Consider the following 23047-nt stretch of genomic DNA (forward strand, 5'->3'; position numbering starts at 1 on the left):
TGGCACATGCAGGGAACAATTCCACTTGTTTGCGGGCAAGGTTCGAGCTACACAGTAGATCGATCTCTCCTAGCATGGGGGGGGGGAGGCTATTGCATGTTTGTACGCCATTTTGTGACAATTCCTACATAATTTGCATTGAAAATTCTTGTCAATTAAAATGTACAGATCCGACTGTTGGTATCGCAACGGTTTCACAGAATATTACGCTGACATGCTGAAAATATATTACCTGTTGTGCTGAGGGAGGATTCCCCTGCGTGGGAGACGATGGCAATTTTACTCGAAATGCTTCATTGTATGACCATTTTCTCCGGTATAATAAATCACTATGGTATTGAAATGTCGATTAAAGTAGGAGCATTTCACCTAACCACTACACATTACGGAGATGTTAAACAGGTATATATAAATTCTCATTTTTAAAGAATTTCAAAATGATGACATTTTAATATACGTATTTATATATATATATATATATATATATATATATATATATATATATATATATATATATATATATAAATATCTACACTCATCACAATATATTACTCAGCCAAGTGGGAGGTACTTAAATTTACACGTGATATATTTTAGCAAAACTCAACAGACGCGTTACATCTATTGTGAATGAAGAGCAATCAGCCCACAATTCCCACTCGACTGGTTAATGGAAAAAAATATATATATACTGCACTGAAAATCGTTTTAAATTTATATTATACTAAACAAGTTTATAAGGGACAACTGAAAAATTGAACGTATCATATATTCCGTAAATTTTTACTATAAATAGTTTTAGATAACTAAGAAACGTTATAAAAAACTAGCATCACTTTTCAAATTAAGCAAGTTGAAATGGTGAGGTATGCAATTATTTATTTTTATGATTATTGTAATTCGTACAAGATAAAAAAAGGGTATTGATCACAAATCGTTGTTACTATGGTTTATTTACATTGGCAAAGCCAAATACAAACGATATATTAAATATCAAGAAAGTATAGTGGATTGAATATCGTCCACTAAACGGGTTTAATTTTGATTCAATAAGTTTCCACAGATCCAATTAAGTATAAATGTCTGTTTGTGTTCTCCAATGTAAATGCTCCATTACACGTCAATTATAATGACTTTCATTTGTCCATAATCAAAGCTAGAGAATATCATAATACAAATGTGATCTTTGAAATATGTAGTCTTAAATCAATGCTATATATAAAAAAAAAGAAATCTCAAAAACAACAGCAAAAATAAGATTATTGCAACACTTAAGTAGTCTTGATCATGTTTTACATCTTACAATTATAGCTTTTTTTTTATACATCAGCCAACTGACAATATTTTTTTTTAATATTAGAACAACACTGGCCGATTGCCGCAAATATACTTAATAATGATTTTTTTGTTAACCATTCTTACACAATAGATTATGTTGTATTTTATATAGTGTCAAATATATTTATCATTATTTCAGCGAAGCATCTCACAATCGTATTTTTTTTTAATATTTTAACATTTGCATACCCTAATCAATATTATGGTCAACTTCAACTACTAAAAACATCAAGTGCATTTTCAAATTTACGGAAGAATATTAACAGTGACACTTTTTTTTAAAGCTCTGCGATATTTTACAGCACAATATTTGTCAGAATAATGCAAACATTAGCGGAGAACAACTTATCGTCACCAAAGTCAATGTATACATTTTTCGACACTTAAGTGTTCATATTTATTACATGTAGCCTCGCTGAGATACTTGATACGCAATTATACAGAAATGCTAATACGCAAATGAAACTGATAAATTTTAAAATTATTGACTCGTTAGAAAATTCATAACCACTAAGTGTCAAAGCACTGTATTTAAGATTAAAATTATCGAACGTAAGTTCCAGCACCATTCCGGATCATGACAGACATCTGTAGTTGTTTTTTTTATTACCATTCAAAACAATAAAAAATGAACAGACTTCATCTGAGATACACATCAAATATTAAGTTGAATGGTTTCTGAAACTTACTTCACAGAGTATGTCTATCAAAATATACACTAGATATAATCAAGCTAATGATAGATATTTTGGTTGTAAATTTATGAAAATACGAAATATCCTAATTCAAATAAGTGTAATACTTTCGATGTTTTGTATATGAAAAAATAAAATTCATTTATTGACAAATTCTCTCGCCTATTTCTAGATTTATCCTTCAAAATATACACAAAAACTATTAAAATTCTTATAGCTAAAAAGTAAATATATGTATGTGGACATAGGGATCATTTATGTGGATTGAAAAATTAATGATAGAAAAAAAAATTGTATCATTTGAAATGTCTTATAATAATGATTTCAGAATATTGATAACTGATTAATTTACATTGAAACAATTCACAAAATAACAAGAAATATATTCTAGAAACAATTATCAATGTAAAAAGTAATATTAAAAAAATACAAACATATAAAAAATAAAACATTTTTTCCTTTTAATCGATCGTTATAACTATCACCTTGAAAACGCCTCACCGTTTTAAAATCAGAACTATTTATTATTATAATTGAGCACAAATGGATAAAAAATACTCCTCGCGAGTCAATAATTTTAAAATAAAATTAACGTTAATTTCAATTGCACGATATATCAGTCTGTAATGAAAAGAAATAGCCTTGGCTTCAATTAAAATTTATATTTTGAAATTCTTAGCATGATAAAGCGTGAATCCATATCACTGGAAAAAAATCACTGGTGATGATGCGTTGTGACGTTGTTTGTATTCATGTCTTTTGGACAATTACAAAATATAAATATTGTCAACGAATTAGTTACACAGCAATTATTTACAGGTATGAAAAAAGATGTACAAAATAATCACTACAGTTGGCAGAGATTCCATGAACCGATGAAACGGTAAATGGATCACACACGTGGTAGAGCCGCTTAACAGCAAAAATACTTCCATCGGTATCCGTTTCAACACACCATGTGATAGCGACTGTGAATACTTTTCATCATAATCATCGTTTCATAATAATAACAAGGCAGCAGCACATTAGAGTCTTGTCAACATTGAGTTTCACTGTTATACCCACATACACAAAGGGGTAGCGAACACTGTTACTGACAGACTGCTAAAACTTATCTTGAAAGAGGAACAAATTGTTTGTTGCAGCAACGGCTATGATGTTCTCTGTTGGATGCCATGCGGTGTGCAATATCTTCTTAACGTAATCTATACAATCAACGTTAATCTCGTCCTTCTTTCTCTTCGTGCCGTTTCCTACTTTTCTCGGCTTCAACACTGTTCTAGGTTTGGCAACTTCCTTTGAAGCCTCCAGGATAACTTCTCTTTTGGTTGTACGATCAAACACTCGGAAGAAATTATTGTATGAACCAGTCATAATGGCAGAGTCTGTGCCATTCCAGCAACATTCAAACTTATCAAAAATACAATCATTTTCATATAATGAGCATAATTTCGCACGTAAATATTCATGAACCTGAAAAAGCAACATAAAAATAAATGAATATTTTTAAATCAATTTGAGTTATAAACAAAAAAGTGAAAAACTAACATTGTAAGTTTCCACGGGCTTAGTTTCCATGTGCAAGTCCCAAACTTTAACAGAAAGATAATTTCTAGTTATCATGTAACGTCCCGAGTTGCTCAGTTTTACATCACTGATGCTCGAAATAATTTCACTAAAGAAGCTTCGTGGATCCATATCATCTGGCTCTTCAAACAATTTAGCATGACGATCACAGAGTGCTGCTGCACGCATATCACACAGTCTTATGGTGCCTAAACATAAAATTTTATGTAAAAATATGCCATGAAATATGCAGTATCGACACAATAGCATTATATTAAAAAAAAAAAATCACCTTTACTACTAGAATACACAAACAGGTTACATTCTGTGGGATGGAATTCGGCTGCAGTAATAACCTGAAAATATTGCAAATCATGAAGCATTTTTTCTGCTCAATTTTAATCGTTAAATTGAACAACTTTAACATAATTTAATTGTCCATACCTCGGTAAGTTCTTCCATGTTAGCAGGCTTAATATCCACAATATTAAAACTTTGATCAGTAATATCTAGATGCCAGAGATTTACGCGAAGATCATCCGCACTCAGGTACGTCTCCTGGTCACTATTGACACTGATGCTATTGATGTGATAAGTATGCGCATTTGCAAATATTCGCCTGTAATCAATCCAACAAAATTAAAACAGTTAATTAAAAATTCCATCAACTTCTGATGAATATCTCTCGCCATACTCACGTGAAATTTTGAAAAGGACACAAGAGTAGTAAAAATACCAAATACATAAGATGCACTAACTAGTAACTAGTATGCATATTGAAAATTTTAATTCACCTTGCAGAGGCTTCTACTAATAAATCCATGGGTCGAACAGTGGGAACCCTGAGACGGGTGATGTGGGATGGATCTCTCAAAGCTCCACTTTCTTCCCGAGTATTATATCCAGTTATACGTTTATCTCTCTCAGACACCTGATGAAAAACCATGAATGATAACAAATACATAGTATTGTTTAACAAGACATATAGATCGTAAACGTACCCTCCATAATTTAATAGTTTTATCATTAGTGGATAAAAGGAAATGGCATTGATTTTTTCTTTTTAACCATCGTATTTTGTTTATTTTTTCTTCTATTTCCAACGACTTTAAGTAATCAAATTCCGGCTCGTGTGATTGAAAGGTTGAGTACACGTTATATTCTCCTCGACGAGGCACACAAACTTTCGACGCAGGATCCCTCTGAAAATTATTGAAACAACCAATAGAAATTTAGCTTTTAATCCAAAGTTGAATATAATATGTAAATATATAAGGAAAAATACGCACTTGAAATATAACAACGCGTCCACCTTTATCACCAGTGGCCAATAATTCTCCATCGTGATTGAATTCCACACAACTAATAAGATCGGCATCGGTTACCTCATCTTCTAGAGTTCCTTTGACTTGACTGAAGCACCATGATGTTTCACCACCGTTACCTGATAAATATTATAAATCATCACAATCAATAAACTGTTTTCTTTTTTTTTTTTAAATTAAAAACTGACATTGATACAACAGTAAAACTCGATTATAACGAAATTATAACTGAATAGCGGAGAAGATCTTTATTTGTAATACTAATATTTTCCATTTATAACAATCTCTCGTATGATTAAAGGCGAGTCTTCGGTGTTCGTGATAAACAAGATTCACTGTATATGAAAGCATAAAAATTTTATGCAATTTTTGGCACTGACAATTACAACGAGAATTCCAATGGTGGTGACAGGTGTTCGAACATATTTGTCTAAAATTGATGTTTTCGGGTAATTTAAATCTATGATGCAGCTCACGCCGTCTCAGCATTATCTAGATAACTATTATCTTTTCGCGACACACAGTATGCCAATTACTCAACGCATTACGTGAATAGAACTAATATTTGGATCATGTTATATTTAAATTATGCGGTAACTATAAAAATGGCTGGACAGTTGAAACGTCCGAACACAACGTTCACATCCAGAGTCTGACGCAAAATGAAACAAGTTGCATTCAAACAACCAGAATATCAATTGCCTTTGAGGGTACAATAGTTTCAAACTGGATTTTTACAAAAGCGTGTGTTAAGAATGTTAAAATTAACAAGAGATATACGATACTGCATCAGACAACAATGAAAAACCCAAATTCAAAAGCTGCTCAAGTAATATTATATTCATGAGGTAAATGACAACACTTATTGTATTTATGGAAACAATGAATAGCTAAAACAATAACAAAAGGCAGCAAACAAGAATAGAAAATTACACATTAATTAAGTTTATTTCAAATTACGAAAACAATTTCTACAATTTACGATTGAAAAGAATTGCTATGAAATTTCCATAGACCAGTTAGTTATATGTATGTATGTATATGGAATGTGCTTTTAATGAATGCATATACATATATACATACATACATATGTATTCAATACATGCTTGAACAGATGCCAAGTGGTATTTTGCAATGTAAATTACTTCCTTAAATGGTAAAATTGTATTGAACACATATAGATCATCAGCGAAAATTTTAATTAAAGAAAAAAACCTACGAGAGATGAAAGCATTAGGCAACATCACGTTTGTAAAACTAATACTTTTTTATCTCTGATTTACTATGTAATCTATGATTCAAATTTTCTATTTCTTATTTACCGAATTCCACATTAATCATAAAAAGATTTCATTCAAAACTTGAGTAACACTTTCAATTGATAAATAAAAATTTGCTCAGCATTTATATAATATATATAAATTATTAATACAGCTATGAAGATTTATTGGCGAAATTGAAAAAGATAACGTATTATATTATATATTATTACAAAAGTTGCCTACCATTCATTAAGTTGTAAAAATAAAACTCTTTTAATATTATATTAAAATTTCACCACATTATTTTTATTGTTTACTAAATCTGTACCATTAATGTATGTAGTTGAGTCTAACAGAGCAAACTCGAGCGAATAATAATTAAAGTTTATCAAGGAATTACTCGTATACATGTTGATTCCGTTACATTTGCATACTAGTGTAGGGAAAACACTAGTTGTTGGCCAATTGTACAACAGAAATTAATACATTAATCGATGTTATGTAGAAGTAGTACACACAATCATTTAGAGTGCATATTGCCATCTGTTTGGAGAATTTTGAATGTTGCTTCTATGAGCTTATCCTTAGAGTGTTCAATTTGAGTGAAATGGAGTTAGTTTGTTTGAAAGTAAAGATTTTCACACAAAAAAAAAACGGAAATTTGGAGCACTGTTTCCAAGTGGCAAATGTTAATAATCATCCCCGATGTTTTCCAATCTCCTATCATTTCTCGCACGCAATTGCATTTATTATTGTTTCAGTACAGTTTAATACATAAAAAAACGCATATCAAGCATACGACCCACTCACCCACTCGGTATAAAATTAATGTTGTTTCATTATCACCGTTCATAAATTATATTTCAATTCCTATATGAGCCTTAAATAGGAGTACAAATGGAATACATTAATTATGTCGTCTGCCCAGTAAATGCAAAGGATTGCAGCTATGTACCGACTTACGGATATCACACCATCAACGCTCTAAAAAAAAAGTATCCACCATTTGTTTTTAGTGATTTATTGGACTTATTTTCATTGAGCTCTCTGTCGGATGGACAAAGGACTAGCTAGAAGAATTATCCATAATCTGCTTATGGCGGTTTTCTTCATATATATATATATAGTGGTCACCAGTATGGGCAAACAGCTACTGCAGCCCAATGGTTCGTCCACATAGTCCTGCCGCTATGATTTCTCATGAGCTGCCACTGATGCCAAGGTATTTGAAAATGTTTGTAACAGAATCGTAAAATTAATTTCAGTGCGGAAAATAGTCGCTTGGTAAGCTTTAATATCCTCAAACACTAATTTCAATCGAGTCTACCTGTGTATATATTATACTATCCGGAACTTGTTCAAGTTCTTTTTCATTAAAATTATGCATTATACAATTTTTTTTATTAAAAACTCGTTCATCTAGCTCTTTCCAAGGTTTTTTTCAAAATCAGCACCCTCCGAGAAAATTATGCTCGAGGAATAGTCTGCAATTCCTTTTTGTGAATAACATTGATGGGGCCTGCCGATCGAAAACTTGTCTCCCTTTTGAAAGATGTATACAAAAATAGCTAGCTGGCTTCAAAGTCGATTTACATTTTTGACTTCCTTCCCCCGCACATGTAACCTTCCGAACCCCTACGTTGTTAGGTCCGCGTTCTCCAGGCAAATTTGTTTATAATGCCTCATCTATATTATTCTGTATCTATGGTGACGACTCAACACATCGTACTAGAGATGGCCGATGAAGGAGAAAGTTGACGAAATTAATAATGACATTAAAAGAGTTCAAGCTTTTATTGTTTAATAATTCAGTTTTATAATTAATTAATAAACAATGAACAAAAGTAGATAAAGTGTCCTATTTCTAAACAACAATTGATTTATATATCCGGGTAGGTTTAAGAATAAAATACTCATTTGAAACATTGAGAATTGACTCGAGTTTTTTGGTACAAGAACTAAATACCTATTTAACCTCCCAAACATTTACACTCTGCACATGCAACTACACCCGAATTCGGTTTGGGGAACCCCCACTGTTAACGGTCACAGCAGGGAGCCGAGGACGTGACGGCACGTACCACTCAGTGTGTTTTCGTCCTTAGTATTTAGAGTAAGGTGTCCATTCGTACTGATTTTTTTTTTGGACATCTGTCCTGGTAAGTCGTGAGATAGAACAGTACACTTTTTTTTATGTAATTGAATATTTTTATCCAATAGATGGATAAATAAACAAATTCTCCGGCGAAAACGATGTCTCCCACAAAAATATTGGCAAATTAGTCAAACGTTGTTTCCGTTTATCAGAAACAAATGCACTAGCAGATGGATTTTTTACTTCGACGAACAAAATATATAGTTCAGTGATAAAACCAAATTGAATGTTGAAACTTTAAAATGTTTGCCAATCATTTGGTATAATTTTAACCTGTCTTGTGTCGAATTTTATAAGAAAATGAAACCAATTTTTTTCATATACTAGTGGTTTTACCCGACTTAGCTCGGTATTTGTAGTATAAACCGATTAAACACGGGTAATCTAACAGTAAACATTTTATTAAATTTATTTAAATATTCATTTGTTTTTTTTTTATTAAATTTCACGTAATGGATTCTACGAACCAAAACTTACATACATACAAAGTCCCTTCCGAAATTATATATTAGATGTGATTCTTTAATCTTTGTTATAAGTAATTGGAAGTATTTAGAAATATGTTTTTGGAAAAAATGGTCACCTAAATTTTAACAACAATTAAGAACATCTAAATTTCAATTAAGAACATATAAAAGCACTAAATTTCAGGCTCCTAGGAAATACCCTATTGCTCCACCGTCCCGAGCTCTACTCCAACGCTCTGGTTTGTATGGTAAGCGTAGAAAAACTTCTCAGTCGAAATCAATTTTGAAATCGGTGAGCTTCTTTGTATCTGTTCAAGTGATATTTGTCTTGGTGGCGAATTGTTAAAGACAGAGCAACGTTTAAATTATGCAAATTTTTGCTGAGAATGTGGAGGGGAAAGTCGACAAGTAGGCAATGGATCAAAATGGAAAGCCGCGTCTTTTATTTTGGGCGACGGTTGGCAACGCTGGCGTCCTTCGAACAGAGGTTATGAAGCCGTGACCTCGGTCGGTACACGGCCGAGGCCACATTGTCAACATAGACGTATCACACGACGAACTCGTGTCAGCGTTTCAGAGTGAGGGCGGGGGGCAGGGGTGGGGTTCGGGGAGCGCGGCGAGGAAGGGGGGGAGGGGCGAGCGCGCTTGTCAGATCCGAAGCCGGATGCGACGCCGCTGCGGTCGTCGCATAGGCGAGGGGGAGGGAGGGAGGGAGGGCGAGTAGGTGAGACGTGAGGCGTGAGGCGCGAGGCGAGCGGCGAGGGCGCGGGGGTGGTGGGTGGTGGGTGGTGGGTGGTGGGTGGTGAGCGAGGAGTGACGGTTGGAGACTCACCGGCCATGTCTGTTAGCGGCGGCCGGCAATGGCGGCGCGCGTGACGTGAGCCGCGCCGGTGCTGCCGCTGCCGCGAACCGCCCTCCGCCCAGACCGCACCAACACACCAACACACCGACCACTCTCGCCAACGTGACGGCTGCCGTTGTCGCCGACTGCGTTTTCCCCTTTCGCCGCTCATTCGATCGCCATCGCACTATTTATGTGATTCGTTCGCCTTCAATATGCACCCTCCACCGTTTGTCTACATTTAGATTTGAATTCTTTTCAATATTTCGAAACATTTTGACTGCTGTTCGTACTTCGCTTTAACGAGGTTTTAAAGTTACAATTACGGTTCGGTGATTACTAGTCAAATGTGAAGCGGTCACAGGACAACCGGTCGCTCTAGATCGGTCACACGTGATCACTAGAGATAGGATAGTCACAGTGCTATCTATTGTTCGGTAAACCTTTAACAATGCATTTACAACCTTTGAACAATACACGGCCCCCTCGGGCTCCGGTAACTAGTGATCACCCGTCACACTAAAACTGGTCACGAGAAAACTGGTCGCACCCTAAAACTGGTCACAAGAAAACTGGTCACACCCTAAAATCGGTCAACCAATCACGTGTGACCGATCTAGAGCGACCGGTTGTCCTGTGACTGGTTCACATTTGACTAGTAGTCCGTTTACCACAATTACACACGTCAATTTCTATAACGCTCTGAATCGTCTGGGCAAAAAAAATTAAAACGTAAGATAATAGCGTTATATCCTTTTATATCATGCTTTTGTGCAATTTCAATATTTTTCTATGAGAGAAATAAAGCTGCCCTCATAGTTTTGACCCGGAATCTCTGGATTTCAGTTAATCGTATTCGGGATTCAAGTTTGAGTGTTATTTCTCCGGATGTGTATTAAATTCCCCCACAAAATTATAAAAATAAATAAAACTGTATATTAGAAATTTACAACTTGTATGCAACGCGTATAAAGAGCTAAAGAGGTCTATGACGTACATCATATGTACATGACGTACATAAAGGTCTATGACGTACATCTCGTCTACAAAATGCTTAGCGATATCTCGAGTGCAAAAATTTGTTACTAAAGTGAAGATAAAGGTTTTAGTAAAAAAAATTAGTTTTAAAGACTGCCCATTCAAATATTTTTCAGTAATTAATCTCAAGAGTGAAAAATTTTGTGATGCTGCAAAATTCGCAAATGTAGAATAAAATGCCGATTTATTGTATGATAATATCTGCCTTCTTAAAAAAATATCATTCCTTCCATCAAATCACTCAATTTGCATGGCGATAACAAATGGATTGAAATATTTTCCTGTAATGTTTTCACCAAACATTATTATTTTCTATAATTTTGAACTGCGATATTTTTATCAATAATATGGAATTTATATGAATAAATTTTTTTTTTATCATAATCTCCTGGTGTGACCAGGGTCTGAGGTGGCAGCCCTAAAAAGGGATGGTCATCGGATAAATGCGCCCAAGAGAACCGCACTCTCAAGACATCCAAACTTTAATTGAAATATATCTTCAAAAAAAATTTATTAAATTTTATCTTCTATATATGTATATATAATGAAAGTAAGAAGAGGTTAGTAAAAAAATGAATTTCTGTTTGTCTGTCTGTCTCGAATAGGCTCCTAAACCACTCAACCGATTACGAGGGAACTTTCAGGATTTGATGTATGCATGTCCGGGAAGCTAATTGTGAAAAAAAACCGGGAAAAATCCTCTTAATAATAATATTCGTAATTACGATTTTACCGACGCGAAAGTTATTTATGACACAAACGGAGTATTATTTCAATGTTGAAGAGCATCCCTAGTATGAAATTTAAAACGCACGGTGATTTTGCAGCTGTCGTTTGTTACCTTTCTCTTCAATTAAAATGTGTTGCTTCACGCCACAGTGCGACGAACTTTAAATTAATGAATAATGAAAACGAAGTGTAGAGAAATAAACCTAAATTAATATTTTTTTATACTCGGACTTAAAACGCGGAAAACAAGCGAACAATTTAAAATTTAACAATAGTAAAAAAAAAAACAAGCCGAGGAAAAATTTTGAAACCCTTAATTAAAATCTATCGTCTTATATTTGAATATATTTCATTTAATTGGCATGCGCATGATTTATATAAAATTTATTTATTGCTTTCAACCATTGATTAAAATAGCACATATGTATTTGTATGTTCATATTCACATATGTAGCTTGACATGCTTGACAAGTGACGTGACTTCTATTAAGGAAAACTGTGTATATTTTTACATTGTACAATGTTCATCCAGAGTATGTACACTGTAGATGCAAGATAACAAATAGAAGAGCCTTGTAAAAAGCAAGAAACTGCTTGCAGTTACCGATGGGCGATGATATCTATGTACATATATCGATAACAGTTTACATGTGTTGCTTGTTTACAGTCTATTTGTTGCTTCTATTGAAGTATTTTTCTCATTCGCGTCTAGGCAGGATAGATACTGCTAAATATTCCGCTTACTAAATTATAAAATATGTATGTACGTAACGATGTGATTAAAATAACTTACTATTTTTGGCTTTGTTCGAGAGTGCAGAATTAAGAAAAAGGCCTCCTAAGCGTGCGAGACTCGCCTGGCGTGGTGGCCGCCATAGAGGCACCGCCGTGCTCATCGCAATCTGAAAAATAATGCAAGGATTTCATGAAACAATTCATTAAGCTGTATTCAAATCACGATCAACAAATTCAACAATAAGATTCAAATTCTTCGACGTCTGTTTCTATCACATATTGCTTGGTGAATACTCGTTTCAACCACGTAATATAGGAATGCTACCGCAAAAGGAACAATAGAGGGCAAACAATACGTCATTAAAGTGAAGTATACGTGTGTTTGCGATATATATATTTAGAAAATTAATTATTTTACGTACACATATTGGTATATTAGCACAATTTATTGCACACTAGGAAACATTATTTGAAAGTTAATGCATGTTCTTTGACCAGATGCCACTAAAACTTTCAATTACCACATACATAGCTGGACGGTAACATTGTAGCTGTTAAAATTTAACATATGTATATTTAAAAAAAATGTATTCGTCTGATCTTTGGAGGTTTTTCTTGATTTCGAAACATTATTATGTAAACTAAACATGTACATATAATAATATACGACTTGATAAACTCGAAATATTATACAATACTTATGCGAGTGTATTTATATTTTATGTGTACCAGTTGACTAATGTTGGTTAAGTTACCAGTTGACTAATGTGTGCCGGTTGACTAAAGTTGCTATAAAAATTAATTGTTCACGGAAGCAGACAAATGCTGACGAAATATATATTGAACAATTTATAGATATTATTACCCAAAAAAGTTAAATTACACATATTCGTCGTAATATGTACATACATATCGATTGTTGAAAATCAATTGGATGTTTTGACTGTTGAACTGGTTATGCAATTTTACAAAAACGGAATGCAGTTGAGATACTCTAATGATAATGCAATAGAAATCCGACTAGAAACACTATTTAAATAATTTTCATTAAAAATAATCCTAGTTACAAAAACTACAAAAACACGTTTTCTTATGCAATCGCAAATTTGTAGTAGGCTATAATTACACTCCCACATGAATCACATATAAATTTTGAACCATTTGACCATGAAGAGTAAACCGACCAATAAATCCTAATTATAATCGAGCGCTAGTGAAAAACTCACCATTCATCGACATCGATAGTTTTATATTGCGAAACTTTGCTAACTTTCATATTATCATATTGTAATTTGAAAAGGGTTTTGAAGCCAAAGCATAATTGACCTTCATACACAGTCTTTGGCTTAAATACAAAACGTATAATGCATCGAGCATCAAACGGAGAAATTAAAAGCAAGCATTCGCACCGTTTGCCATATGCTCGTTATTTAACATGACAGCGTATTCAAGGGTCAATAGAAAGGTAAATACGTTCGTCGTATGTAATATAGTTAAACTCGTGCGAAGGTTGGATAGGATTTCGCTCTCGAAAAACTAGGCCAAGCAAGCAAGGCTCTATGACCCAATCAAGTATACACACATGATCGAATATGCATATAAAACGAGATAACTGTAAAGAGCCCCGCACATATGACGAACGAATGTGTCTACATAGCTTTGAAAAGTCATGCCGTAAACCATGCATGATGACAAAATTAATGAAACGGGAGAGATGCTCAACATGTCGACCTCATCTTGTTTGTTCAGCACCCGTAAAGGTGTCAGGGCCAGCCAAATGGGTTGACGAATGGACGCCAAACAGGCAGGAACGCCAATTCAGCAGCTGAAGACTGATATGTAGGTATACATACAATGTTTCAGGCAAATGTTCCTATAGGAAGAAAGAGCATAATATTATCTCATTGCGAAGAATGTCGATGAAATCAAAATACACACCCAGCACAAAAGATAGACTGGGCCAACAGGCGGAAAATTCTCATTGGGCTGTCGTTGAAGAAAATACAAAAATATTAGTGAAATAAATTGTAGGGTAGAATAATGTTCATATTTTTAAAATAATTTTCTTTATTTGTATGTACATATCTACCAGTGGTGACAGGGATACTGGTATTGACAAAAAAATATGTACATATACATATATATACATAACACAAATATCCTATTTTTCTTAATAATATATTGTTTGTCTTCAAAACTTAATGTTCTGAATGATTTGTCAAACAATCGATCGAGAATGCAACATTCCAAGCCTTCATTATTTATTTCCGCGCGCTCCACACTGATTTGTTCTGAGGGAATCGTTTCGCGAGCCGAGTCCCTTGCTATATTTGCACTCAAAAAGTTCTGTGTAAATATGTGTTATTTTAACATAAAAAAAAATTCAGAATGATGTTTGATTGACAATCAGAATATTCTTGGTGAAAATTCCATAAATGCTTGAAGAGAAGAGTAAATCTTTTTTTTTTTAGTTTTTAACGGAACACCTATACATAACAATTCGCCAGTATCGCGAAGGGAACAGAATTGAGACGGCGAGCCCGTGCAAGCGAACGACGCGGCGGACCATATCTTTACAATCTACTACCCCCACCACTACCTCAGGTAGGGCCGATTCCGGTTTCTGAACTTCGCTAATCTGAGTGAACAATATCAATATGGACAACGATTTATGTAAATTGTTGATATTTTTAAATTTAAGGGGAATATTCCTTCTACATATGTACATAGTCCAATGACGGCACGCCACTGGTATGTGCATATTATTTTTTATTTGTATTATTTTTCCCGCCTACAAGAGATACACAGTGATAAAATTATGCTCAGATAAGACTAAATCAACATAGAAATTTTTGTAAATAACACAAAAAATTGAGTTGACAAATGCTAGACAGCTGTTTGCATCGTAAGTAAGCACTCGAGAAACAACGAACCAAAATCGTTGATAGAAATTGTTTGGTAGAGATAAATATGTGTTTGTCACACATATCTTATCTTATTCACGCACACTCACACACAAATCGAAGTGATTTGCTACAGTTCCTAATAATTCACAATTCAAAATAGCGTTGTTGTTTATCGATCGCATTAAGTTGGGACACATACATAAATGTCCTCTTGTTCCAGTACAGCGTTTGAACTCAAATTCAATTGCATCACTCGTGACTATTAACGAGTGACAGCTAGTGAATTATGGTCTCGTGATTTAATTTGCCGAAACAACATTAGTCTTTGGTCTCTCCTCAATTGACTATCTCTCTCATTCACGAATCGAATCGGTGCAAAATTGTACCAGATTTATCGATATCGGTGCACAGTATCGAAATGTACCAATTCAAAGTTTGTCGGGTACGACAACTGGGTCATTGTCAGCCGGTTGGGTGTCCGGTCGAGAAATAGCCACTTGAGAAAATGTCGCGAAAAATGTCCCGATGAGTCGAACGACCAATTTGGATGCAATCGATGGATGCACTCATTCAAATATCCGCAATAAGGCGATTAAATGATAATGATCCTCTGGATCTGTCCCTTATCCACGGCTCTCTCCCCGAAATAGTCAAAAACTAATGTAGGTGTGTATACGCAGCGTACAACTCATATGACCTTATGTATGTATTTAAAAAATATTAAGCTTCCACGGGTAAACAACATTGTGAACAACATTGATCAGACGTTTAATTGAACGGGATTACAATAATTTAATCAACCCTATGTTGTTGAGTAATTGATTCCTACCTAACCTACTCGGTTCTCGAGGTATGTACATACTTTGGGTAGTTAAGTAGTTGAGATAATAAGTAATGATCGAGTTCCGAGTGTAATTATCTTCGTTTATTTGTTCCTACAAATGTCCATGTATATGATATAATGGCAGTAAAGCGGTCAGAAGATGTGACAATGAAATTTGTTTCCGATTACTTGAAACACGAGTAGTTGTGGGATGTATGTACATGTTTCTTTACAAAGGGACTAAGTAAGAAGAAGTGTCATCGAGAAATGGATCGATGAGAAGTGATTTTTCTTCCGTACTTTCTTGATAAAAATAGAGTATAAACGAAATATGTGTATTTATTAAACAATTATTAGAGTGCAGACACAGTGTTACGAAACACGTGTTTTTTTTTTTAAAGATATATTTGCACAAAAAAACACTAGCACGCTTGATCTATACCACGCAAAAACTCACCCCCTAAAGTGTTTTCGGTGATATATTTTCCTTGTATTACCAGTTATCGATAACGATGCTTCCCATATTTAGATATTTAGATAACGATGATTCCCATAGAAATGTAGGAGAAACGTCGAAATAATAAGATTGTACTAAGTAACAATGTCACAAGACATGCCCATTCACAGCTGGAGTCTACCCAGGCATGACGTGCCGTATGATTATGTGTGCTTGCACCTTTATTCATTAAAGATCACTGATGTTGACACATAAACCATCAAAATGAAGCCACTACCCTTTCAACGAATATTGTCTGGAAAACTTAACTGTCAGAGAACAAGACAGAAATTAATATGATCACTTAGTTTGTTGAATTTTCAAAAAAATAGTTCAATTCTCCCCTCTTCATTCCCTGAAATAAAAATATAGATACGCTACTGACCAAGATATCCATAGATCAGAGGAATTAAATCAGGTACAGGTGCAAAAAATATGATAAGCTGATAAAATTCGGTAGACAAAAGCGAAAGTACATACATACATAGCAGTGGCGTGCCGTGAAAATCTCTCTGTCTTGAAAAGCCTTACTTGCGTGTGCGTGAGCAGGATACAAGGGAACTTGGCATGACGTTACTTAGTCCCCATGTATCCTGCTCGCACGCACGTAAATGAGGCTGTGTGATAAAAACAAGGAGGTTTTTACGGCATGGTATATACATATTTATCTTAGGGAAAACGTCGAATTGATTTAAGACGCACTAAATAAGTAGGTATAATAGATACGATAAATATAGAAATTCTATATATTTGCTATTGATAAAGTCTGTTCAAACATGCATTTCATTGATATTTGTAATGCTTTAATTATCACATAGAATGACATCAGCACCAAGTGCGCGTTTTCGATATTTCGAAATTACATCACATCAATTCAATAAATTAATTCATTGTGATAAAAGCTGTCGTATATAATATTATTTGAAAACTACTATAATTTTCTTTCGGTGCGTTGTATTAAATATATTTTTTACTGTAGGCTGTTGATTGAGTTAAAAAGCAATCTTAACGCTTACACGTTGAAAATAGACAGTGAAATATGATTTGTTTACCTTTGCTACATATATTATAATATCATATACATGCATACATATGTATATTAGATACCTTCTATTCAAAGTGTGGATATTTAAAGGTAAACCGTAAATCAAATTTAAAACAGTGGCGGCTCGTGAGAATTCACAGTAGGGGGCTGCAGAAATGAATCGGGCTGTAATAGCTTGTTGACCATACCGATGAACAAATGCAAACAAAAATATCATGCATATGTACTATACTAGGAGGGCTGCAACCCCGTATCCCAAATAGCCGACAAAAATAGCATGCATATGCACTATACTGGGAGGGCTGCAGCCGCAGCCCATATGATTTAAGATTTATAATACACATTTCATATTATGTTTTTAAATAAATAGTGATAATTTACATAGTCAGAAACGGTGGTGTCACCCTAATGGTTTCCATGGGTTTCCGGAAACCCGTTAGAAATCTGAAAATTATACAAATCTTGAAAATTGTTTTCGACGGTTACAACTTCGAAAAGGTTGATTACATAGCAGGTAAGGAGAAAAACCATTTTTCGGAATATATGTATATGTATAAATATAAATGTAAAAAAAAAAATATATATATAGGTGTATGTATATAAATTGACAAAAAATTGGAAAACCGTTGTTCCAAAATTGGGGTGACACCACTGGTCAGAAGTGATTAAAGAGTCTTTGGATCTTGGTCGAAATTTTAATGGCAACTTAGACAGGCCTCACTCTTGAGTTGTCAAATTGATAATCATATGTATGTATTGTAACGTACGCCGCGGATTAAGCGAATAGAATCCCAGAGACTGTGACCGTTCAAAGATTATCTGTAACGGATATCTGTTAACGGATTAACTAAATGCATACCGTGCGACTGGTATAAGTGGGTTTTAAGGATTAGCGACAAGCTAAGTGCATGAAACAATGATTGCACTTCTCATACCGTGGGAATACATATCCGAATACGTGACTATACAGTAGGTAAACAGATTAGACGTCCTGAGAGACCGTGAGACCGGTGTAAGTGGTTTTAGGGATTAGCGACAAGCTAAGTGCATGAAAGCTAAACAATGATTGCACTTCTCATACCGTGGGAATACATATCCGAATACGTGACTATACAGTAGGTAAACAGATTAGACGTCCTGAGAGATCTACCCCTTATAAGGCGGTACGTAAGCGATCTCGGGTCATTCTGGACTGAGCATTGGCAATACGTGTATCTCCTGAATCATCAATAAATGCTGTGATACGACTGTTGGCCTTTTACTTGTATCCTCCACCCACCCCTACGCAACAGTATGTTAAGCTAAGTCAACAATCCAGCCTGCTAGCTTGGATCGTGATCGATGATTCTCCACTCCCATTTCTATTGGGAATACATTGGAATTATATTTTCCTAAAAGCATATTTAATTGACAGTATTTTATTTCATAATAACCAAAAAAGTGTTACAGAATCAAATGAGCGTATTTTTTAATTCAAACAAAAATAGCCAATTATAGCCAATGCAAGTTTTTTTTATTTGCACAAGACATGCGTACGGTGGTTTCAAAATGAAACAAATTCCCACGTGTTTGCTAAATTATACTAAGAGCATCTAATGAAAGAGTTTAGCAACTTTTGATAAACAGCGTCAGTTTTTCCTGCGTGAAATAATCTAATTCGCAATCCTTCATACGTACAATGTACACATACATACATACATACATATGTATGTATGTATTTTACGATTAATATGGTAAATCCCGTTATTATTCATAATACCGGTTAGTATGTCGACTAAAAATAATCATTACTTTTTAATCAAACCTTACACAATCTAACTTTAAATAACCTAAACTGTATCTCCTTCATAATTAGATTAATTGCGTTAACCGATTTTATTAAAAATAACCAGTTCATCATATTGACACTAACATATGCATTCATATGCATATTTCATACATACAAATATGTGCATACTCATACATACATATATATGTAAATGCATATTCACAAATAAATAGTTCACAATTTGAAAAATATATATTTACATTATGAACATATATACATATTATACATACATACATATATGTATAAAGGCACAGATATGTTGACAAAAGTCAGTCACATAAGGACAGTTTTTACCGGATTTATGAAAAGTAGATACGTAGTTACCCATTAGCGACAACACTCTGTTTACCTTGACCGTATGTATTTATTACGAGTTAGAAATAGTAGTTAGTACTTTTCAAGGTAGGTACACGTGATAGAAGGGATTTTGGTTTTTAATGTGATTTGAATCACATGTGTCACTATAAGCCGATAAACAAAACAAAACTTAAATGGAAAGGTAATCTTATTAAACAAAGCAGTTTTTATCTATGATTTAAAAATTACACGAAAGTGAAATTTAGATAAAATAAAATTGAATTGAAATTTTAAGTGGTTTATAGCAGCGTATCTTGAACAGCTGATATTTTTTTTATAATCTCACCCAAATATCGAGTTAAATTAAATTAAATCATATTTAAAATAAGTAAATCACAAACACAAATATGGTTCCTATATTTTTTTAAAGATATAATATTATAATTTTGCATATTAAATATTCTACATGTAAACCAGTGCGTGCGGTGAAAGCTCCCTATTTTTGTCGCGCAGCCTTACTTGTGTGCGCGAAAAGGATACAAGGGGACTCGGTATGACGCCACATAGTCCTTTTGTATCCTGCTCACACACATTTAAGTAAGGCTGTGCGACAAAAACAGATAAAATTTTAGGACACGTCACTGATGTATACTATTAGAAATTTGGATCTTCATAAATCATTAGAATGCCATATTATGGATAAGTTAATAGTACATATATTAAAACAGGCAAATATGTATAGTCTAAAGTCACTTAGATACGGATTTATGTATTTATATAATTTTAGCTATCTAGCTAATTTAAAAAATACACTCTTAATTACTTAACTCTAAAATTTAATGAATAAATTTATATGTGGATGTCCAATATACACTTAGAAATATTTTGTGATGAAATTTGAACAGACTTCAAATATAATATATGTACATATGTATCGTGCGTCTTTTGTGAGTCTTTTTAAATTGAATTGAATATTATTTTTAAATTACAATTTCGTGTGGTTGAAAATCGATTTTTGTTTTGTTTCGCCTTGAGCTTTCTCACGATAAGTCATTTTGTTCATACATTGTGTATGGTAAAAGCGGGTGAAGAACATAATTTTTTGATTTGTCTTCACCTTGGTCATTACAACGGAACGATCTGATCGACCGTGGTATTAAAATAGGTGAAAAGTTAATATTTCAAAATTGTACGTGATTTGTTATTCATAGTTTTCACAAAATTTAACGTAAACAAAGGGAGAGCTTAATCATCATACACCGACACTCTGCTACAAATGATCAAAACGTGTTTTGGGGATGATACCTCACAGAGATAAGTCGAAAATTTTGCACGACAGCAATATGCACTTGTGTTCGTATAGGCGCCCACCCACCCACATATAATCGAAACAAAAATACACCGACAATATGAACATCTATAAAACTCTGTTTATGTAAATATACATAATATGTATTTTAACGTGTCATGCAAGACTCGAAATACTTTACACGCCGTGACTGAAAATAGAATAAAAAAAAGAACAATTAGCGATGAATTAAAAATACGCACAGACGAACGCTACTCTGCACTAAAAGTTATATACAGCATGTGTCAAAATTACTGTAAAAAACTTGTAGCGAAAATCAAAGTACCGTTATTGTACTTGCGCATGTACCTGACGATGCGTTATCGCGATTTTTTCACATACACGACCTCATGAAATAGTAAGTAATGACTGAATAAAAAAATTCGACGCCAAAAAAACTTTTCACATCACGCACCTCTCATATAAATAAACCATGCTCGTTAAACGAATCGATGGTTTTGCACACGCGAATGTTTTATTATTAAGTATGCGAAATTTTCGACACTATTTATATTTTTACTTTGTTTTTTTCAGCACTGCCCATGAAAATCGATGTAACCCATAAGTTTTTAACACAACTCTCGTACTGTAGTCCTCTTTGCGGGGGTTAGTGTGTTTGAGGTTGCCGCGGCGATGGTCGTCGTCACATGCATTACGACTCGCAGTTCGAGTGTGGATTTAGGCGGGAAATTCGTAGGCGCGATCACGCGCGCCGATCGACCGTGGTGAACTGTCGATGTCGTCGCGCGTATCCCCCACTATGGCCGCTCACCAGCCTAATCGATCGCCGTTGGATTATCTGCACGAGATCGATTTCTAGAGCAGTTACGCGGGTTTTTCCACGTGCGCCTGCGTCTGCGCTTACCGGATGTATATTTTGAAGGTTCTTCCATGTTTCCTCTCCCCACCTCATTAGTTTTCCCACCGTGAGAGGGAAAACTTCAAAAGGTTGCTAAATTTTGCCCATATGTTAAAGCTTAAACTTTAAATTTTATATCCGCTGTAACTAGAAACATGGTGGCCAAAAATGCTCGAGTTGTAACCCAGCAGAGCATCGTAACCTTTGGATATTCGCGGCACACATTGTTTACGACTCATAGAGTTTGTCAGCTACGTACATACATACATATGTATGTACTTCATCGGCAGTCGCTAGTTATTCCGTATATGCATAGGGACAAAACACTAACTAACATCGGTTTTCTCCCTCACACGCGATCTCACTCGCACGCATTAGGCCGACGTGCTGCTCGGGGAACACATATTGCCGCGGTACACAGGTTACGATGCTCTGACCTAGGGTCGCTCTAAGGGCCGGGCCGCACCGTGCAACATTGTCGGCCGACTAGTTGCGCGACACGAAAAAATGTATGGAAATGTGTGCGACAAACAAGTTGACGGGTGTAGCATGTCCCATCTAGCTGCATGCATTGGTCTAGACCAAGTCGCTCATTGACCAAGTCGCTCGCAAGTCGCTCGGTGCGGCCCGGCCCTTAGGGGTGATTTGAGGGTGCAGAACATCCGGGCGGCAAATTTCCAAAGGGCGCCAAGGTCCACGAAAAAAAAAATATATATACATATATTGGCAGCTTCTGTTAACCCTTTGAATGCTAACCAACGCCGATCGGCGTTTTGACAAGTCCATGAGTCTGAAATACGCCTATAGGAATTGTTTTTTAAGCATGTACAAAAATATTACCCGCAAAAATATTACAAGAATATTACCCGCTAAGTCTTTCCAGGTAGCAATGAAAAAAATGCATTGAACATGGGTCGTGTGATCCGTGTCAATGTTTATAAAGACTGGTTTACACCGGGATTTCTGAATTTATAATCATAGTAGAAGTTCTCTATGGAAATCTGCTGAGTAATTAAGATTGTGGCTTGGCATTTAGATTGTGAGGATTATATTTTAACAACAATGAAGAAGATGGAACTAGTTTTGGAAAAATAGACTTTTTTTGTTTATTTTATATTGTTGCAAGATATATAAGAGTTTCTAAGCACACCTTTACAAAACTCGAAATCCTCGGCGGTAGTTATCTAGGGTAGTGATCTAGGGTTTGCTTGGATTAGCTACAATTTGTATACCTGCTTTCTATTGAATTTCTAAATAATTCTTAATTAAAATAAAATAAAATTGTCAATAATTT

The 23047-nt window shown here is 34.6% G+C and overlaps 2 protein-coding genes across 3 annotated transcripts in view; one reads left to right on the top strand and one right to left on the bottom strand.

Moving 5' to 3' along the window:
* Nucleotides 1-23047, top strand: part of LOC143913443 (small ribosomal subunit protein bS18m-like) — an 82530-nt gene that overhangs the window by 4234 nt on the left and 55249 nt on the right. The gene's annotated exons all lie outside the window — the stretch shown is intronic.
* On the bottom strand, nucleotides 717-21626 carry tws (protein phosphatase 2 regulatory subunit tws). Of its 2 annotated transcripts, XM_077433221.1 has the most exons (9): nucleotides 21415-21626; nucleotides 12210-12318; nucleotides 4889-5043; nucleotides 4601-4801; nucleotides 4394-4530; nucleotides 4044-4218; nucleotides 3892-3955; nucleotides 3582-3808; nucleotides 717-3506 (listed from the first exon to the last, which is right to left on the bottom strand). In XM_077433221.1, exons 1-9 carry the CDS (start codon nucleotides 21436-21438, stop codon nucleotides 3138-3140), a joined length of 1461 nt encoding a protein of 486 aa, XP_077289347.1. In that variant the 5' UTR covers nucleotides 21439-21626; the 3' UTR covers nucleotides 717-3137. The 2 variants fall into 2 exon arrangements, with proteins under 2 accessions (XP_077289347.1, XP_077289348.1); XM_077433222.1 differs by lacking the exons at nucleotides 12210-12318; nucleotides 21415-21626 and adding an exon at nucleotides 9641-9775.

The sequence above is a fragment of the Arctopsyche grandis genome, chromosome 6, assembly GCF_051622035.1.
Source record: "Arctopsyche grandis isolate Sample6627 chromosome 6, ASM5162203v2, whole genome shotgun sequence".
In the NCBI taxonomy this organism is placed as follows: Eukaryota; Metazoa; Arthropoda; class Insecta; order Trichoptera; family Hydropsychidae; genus Arctopsyche; species Arctopsyche grandis.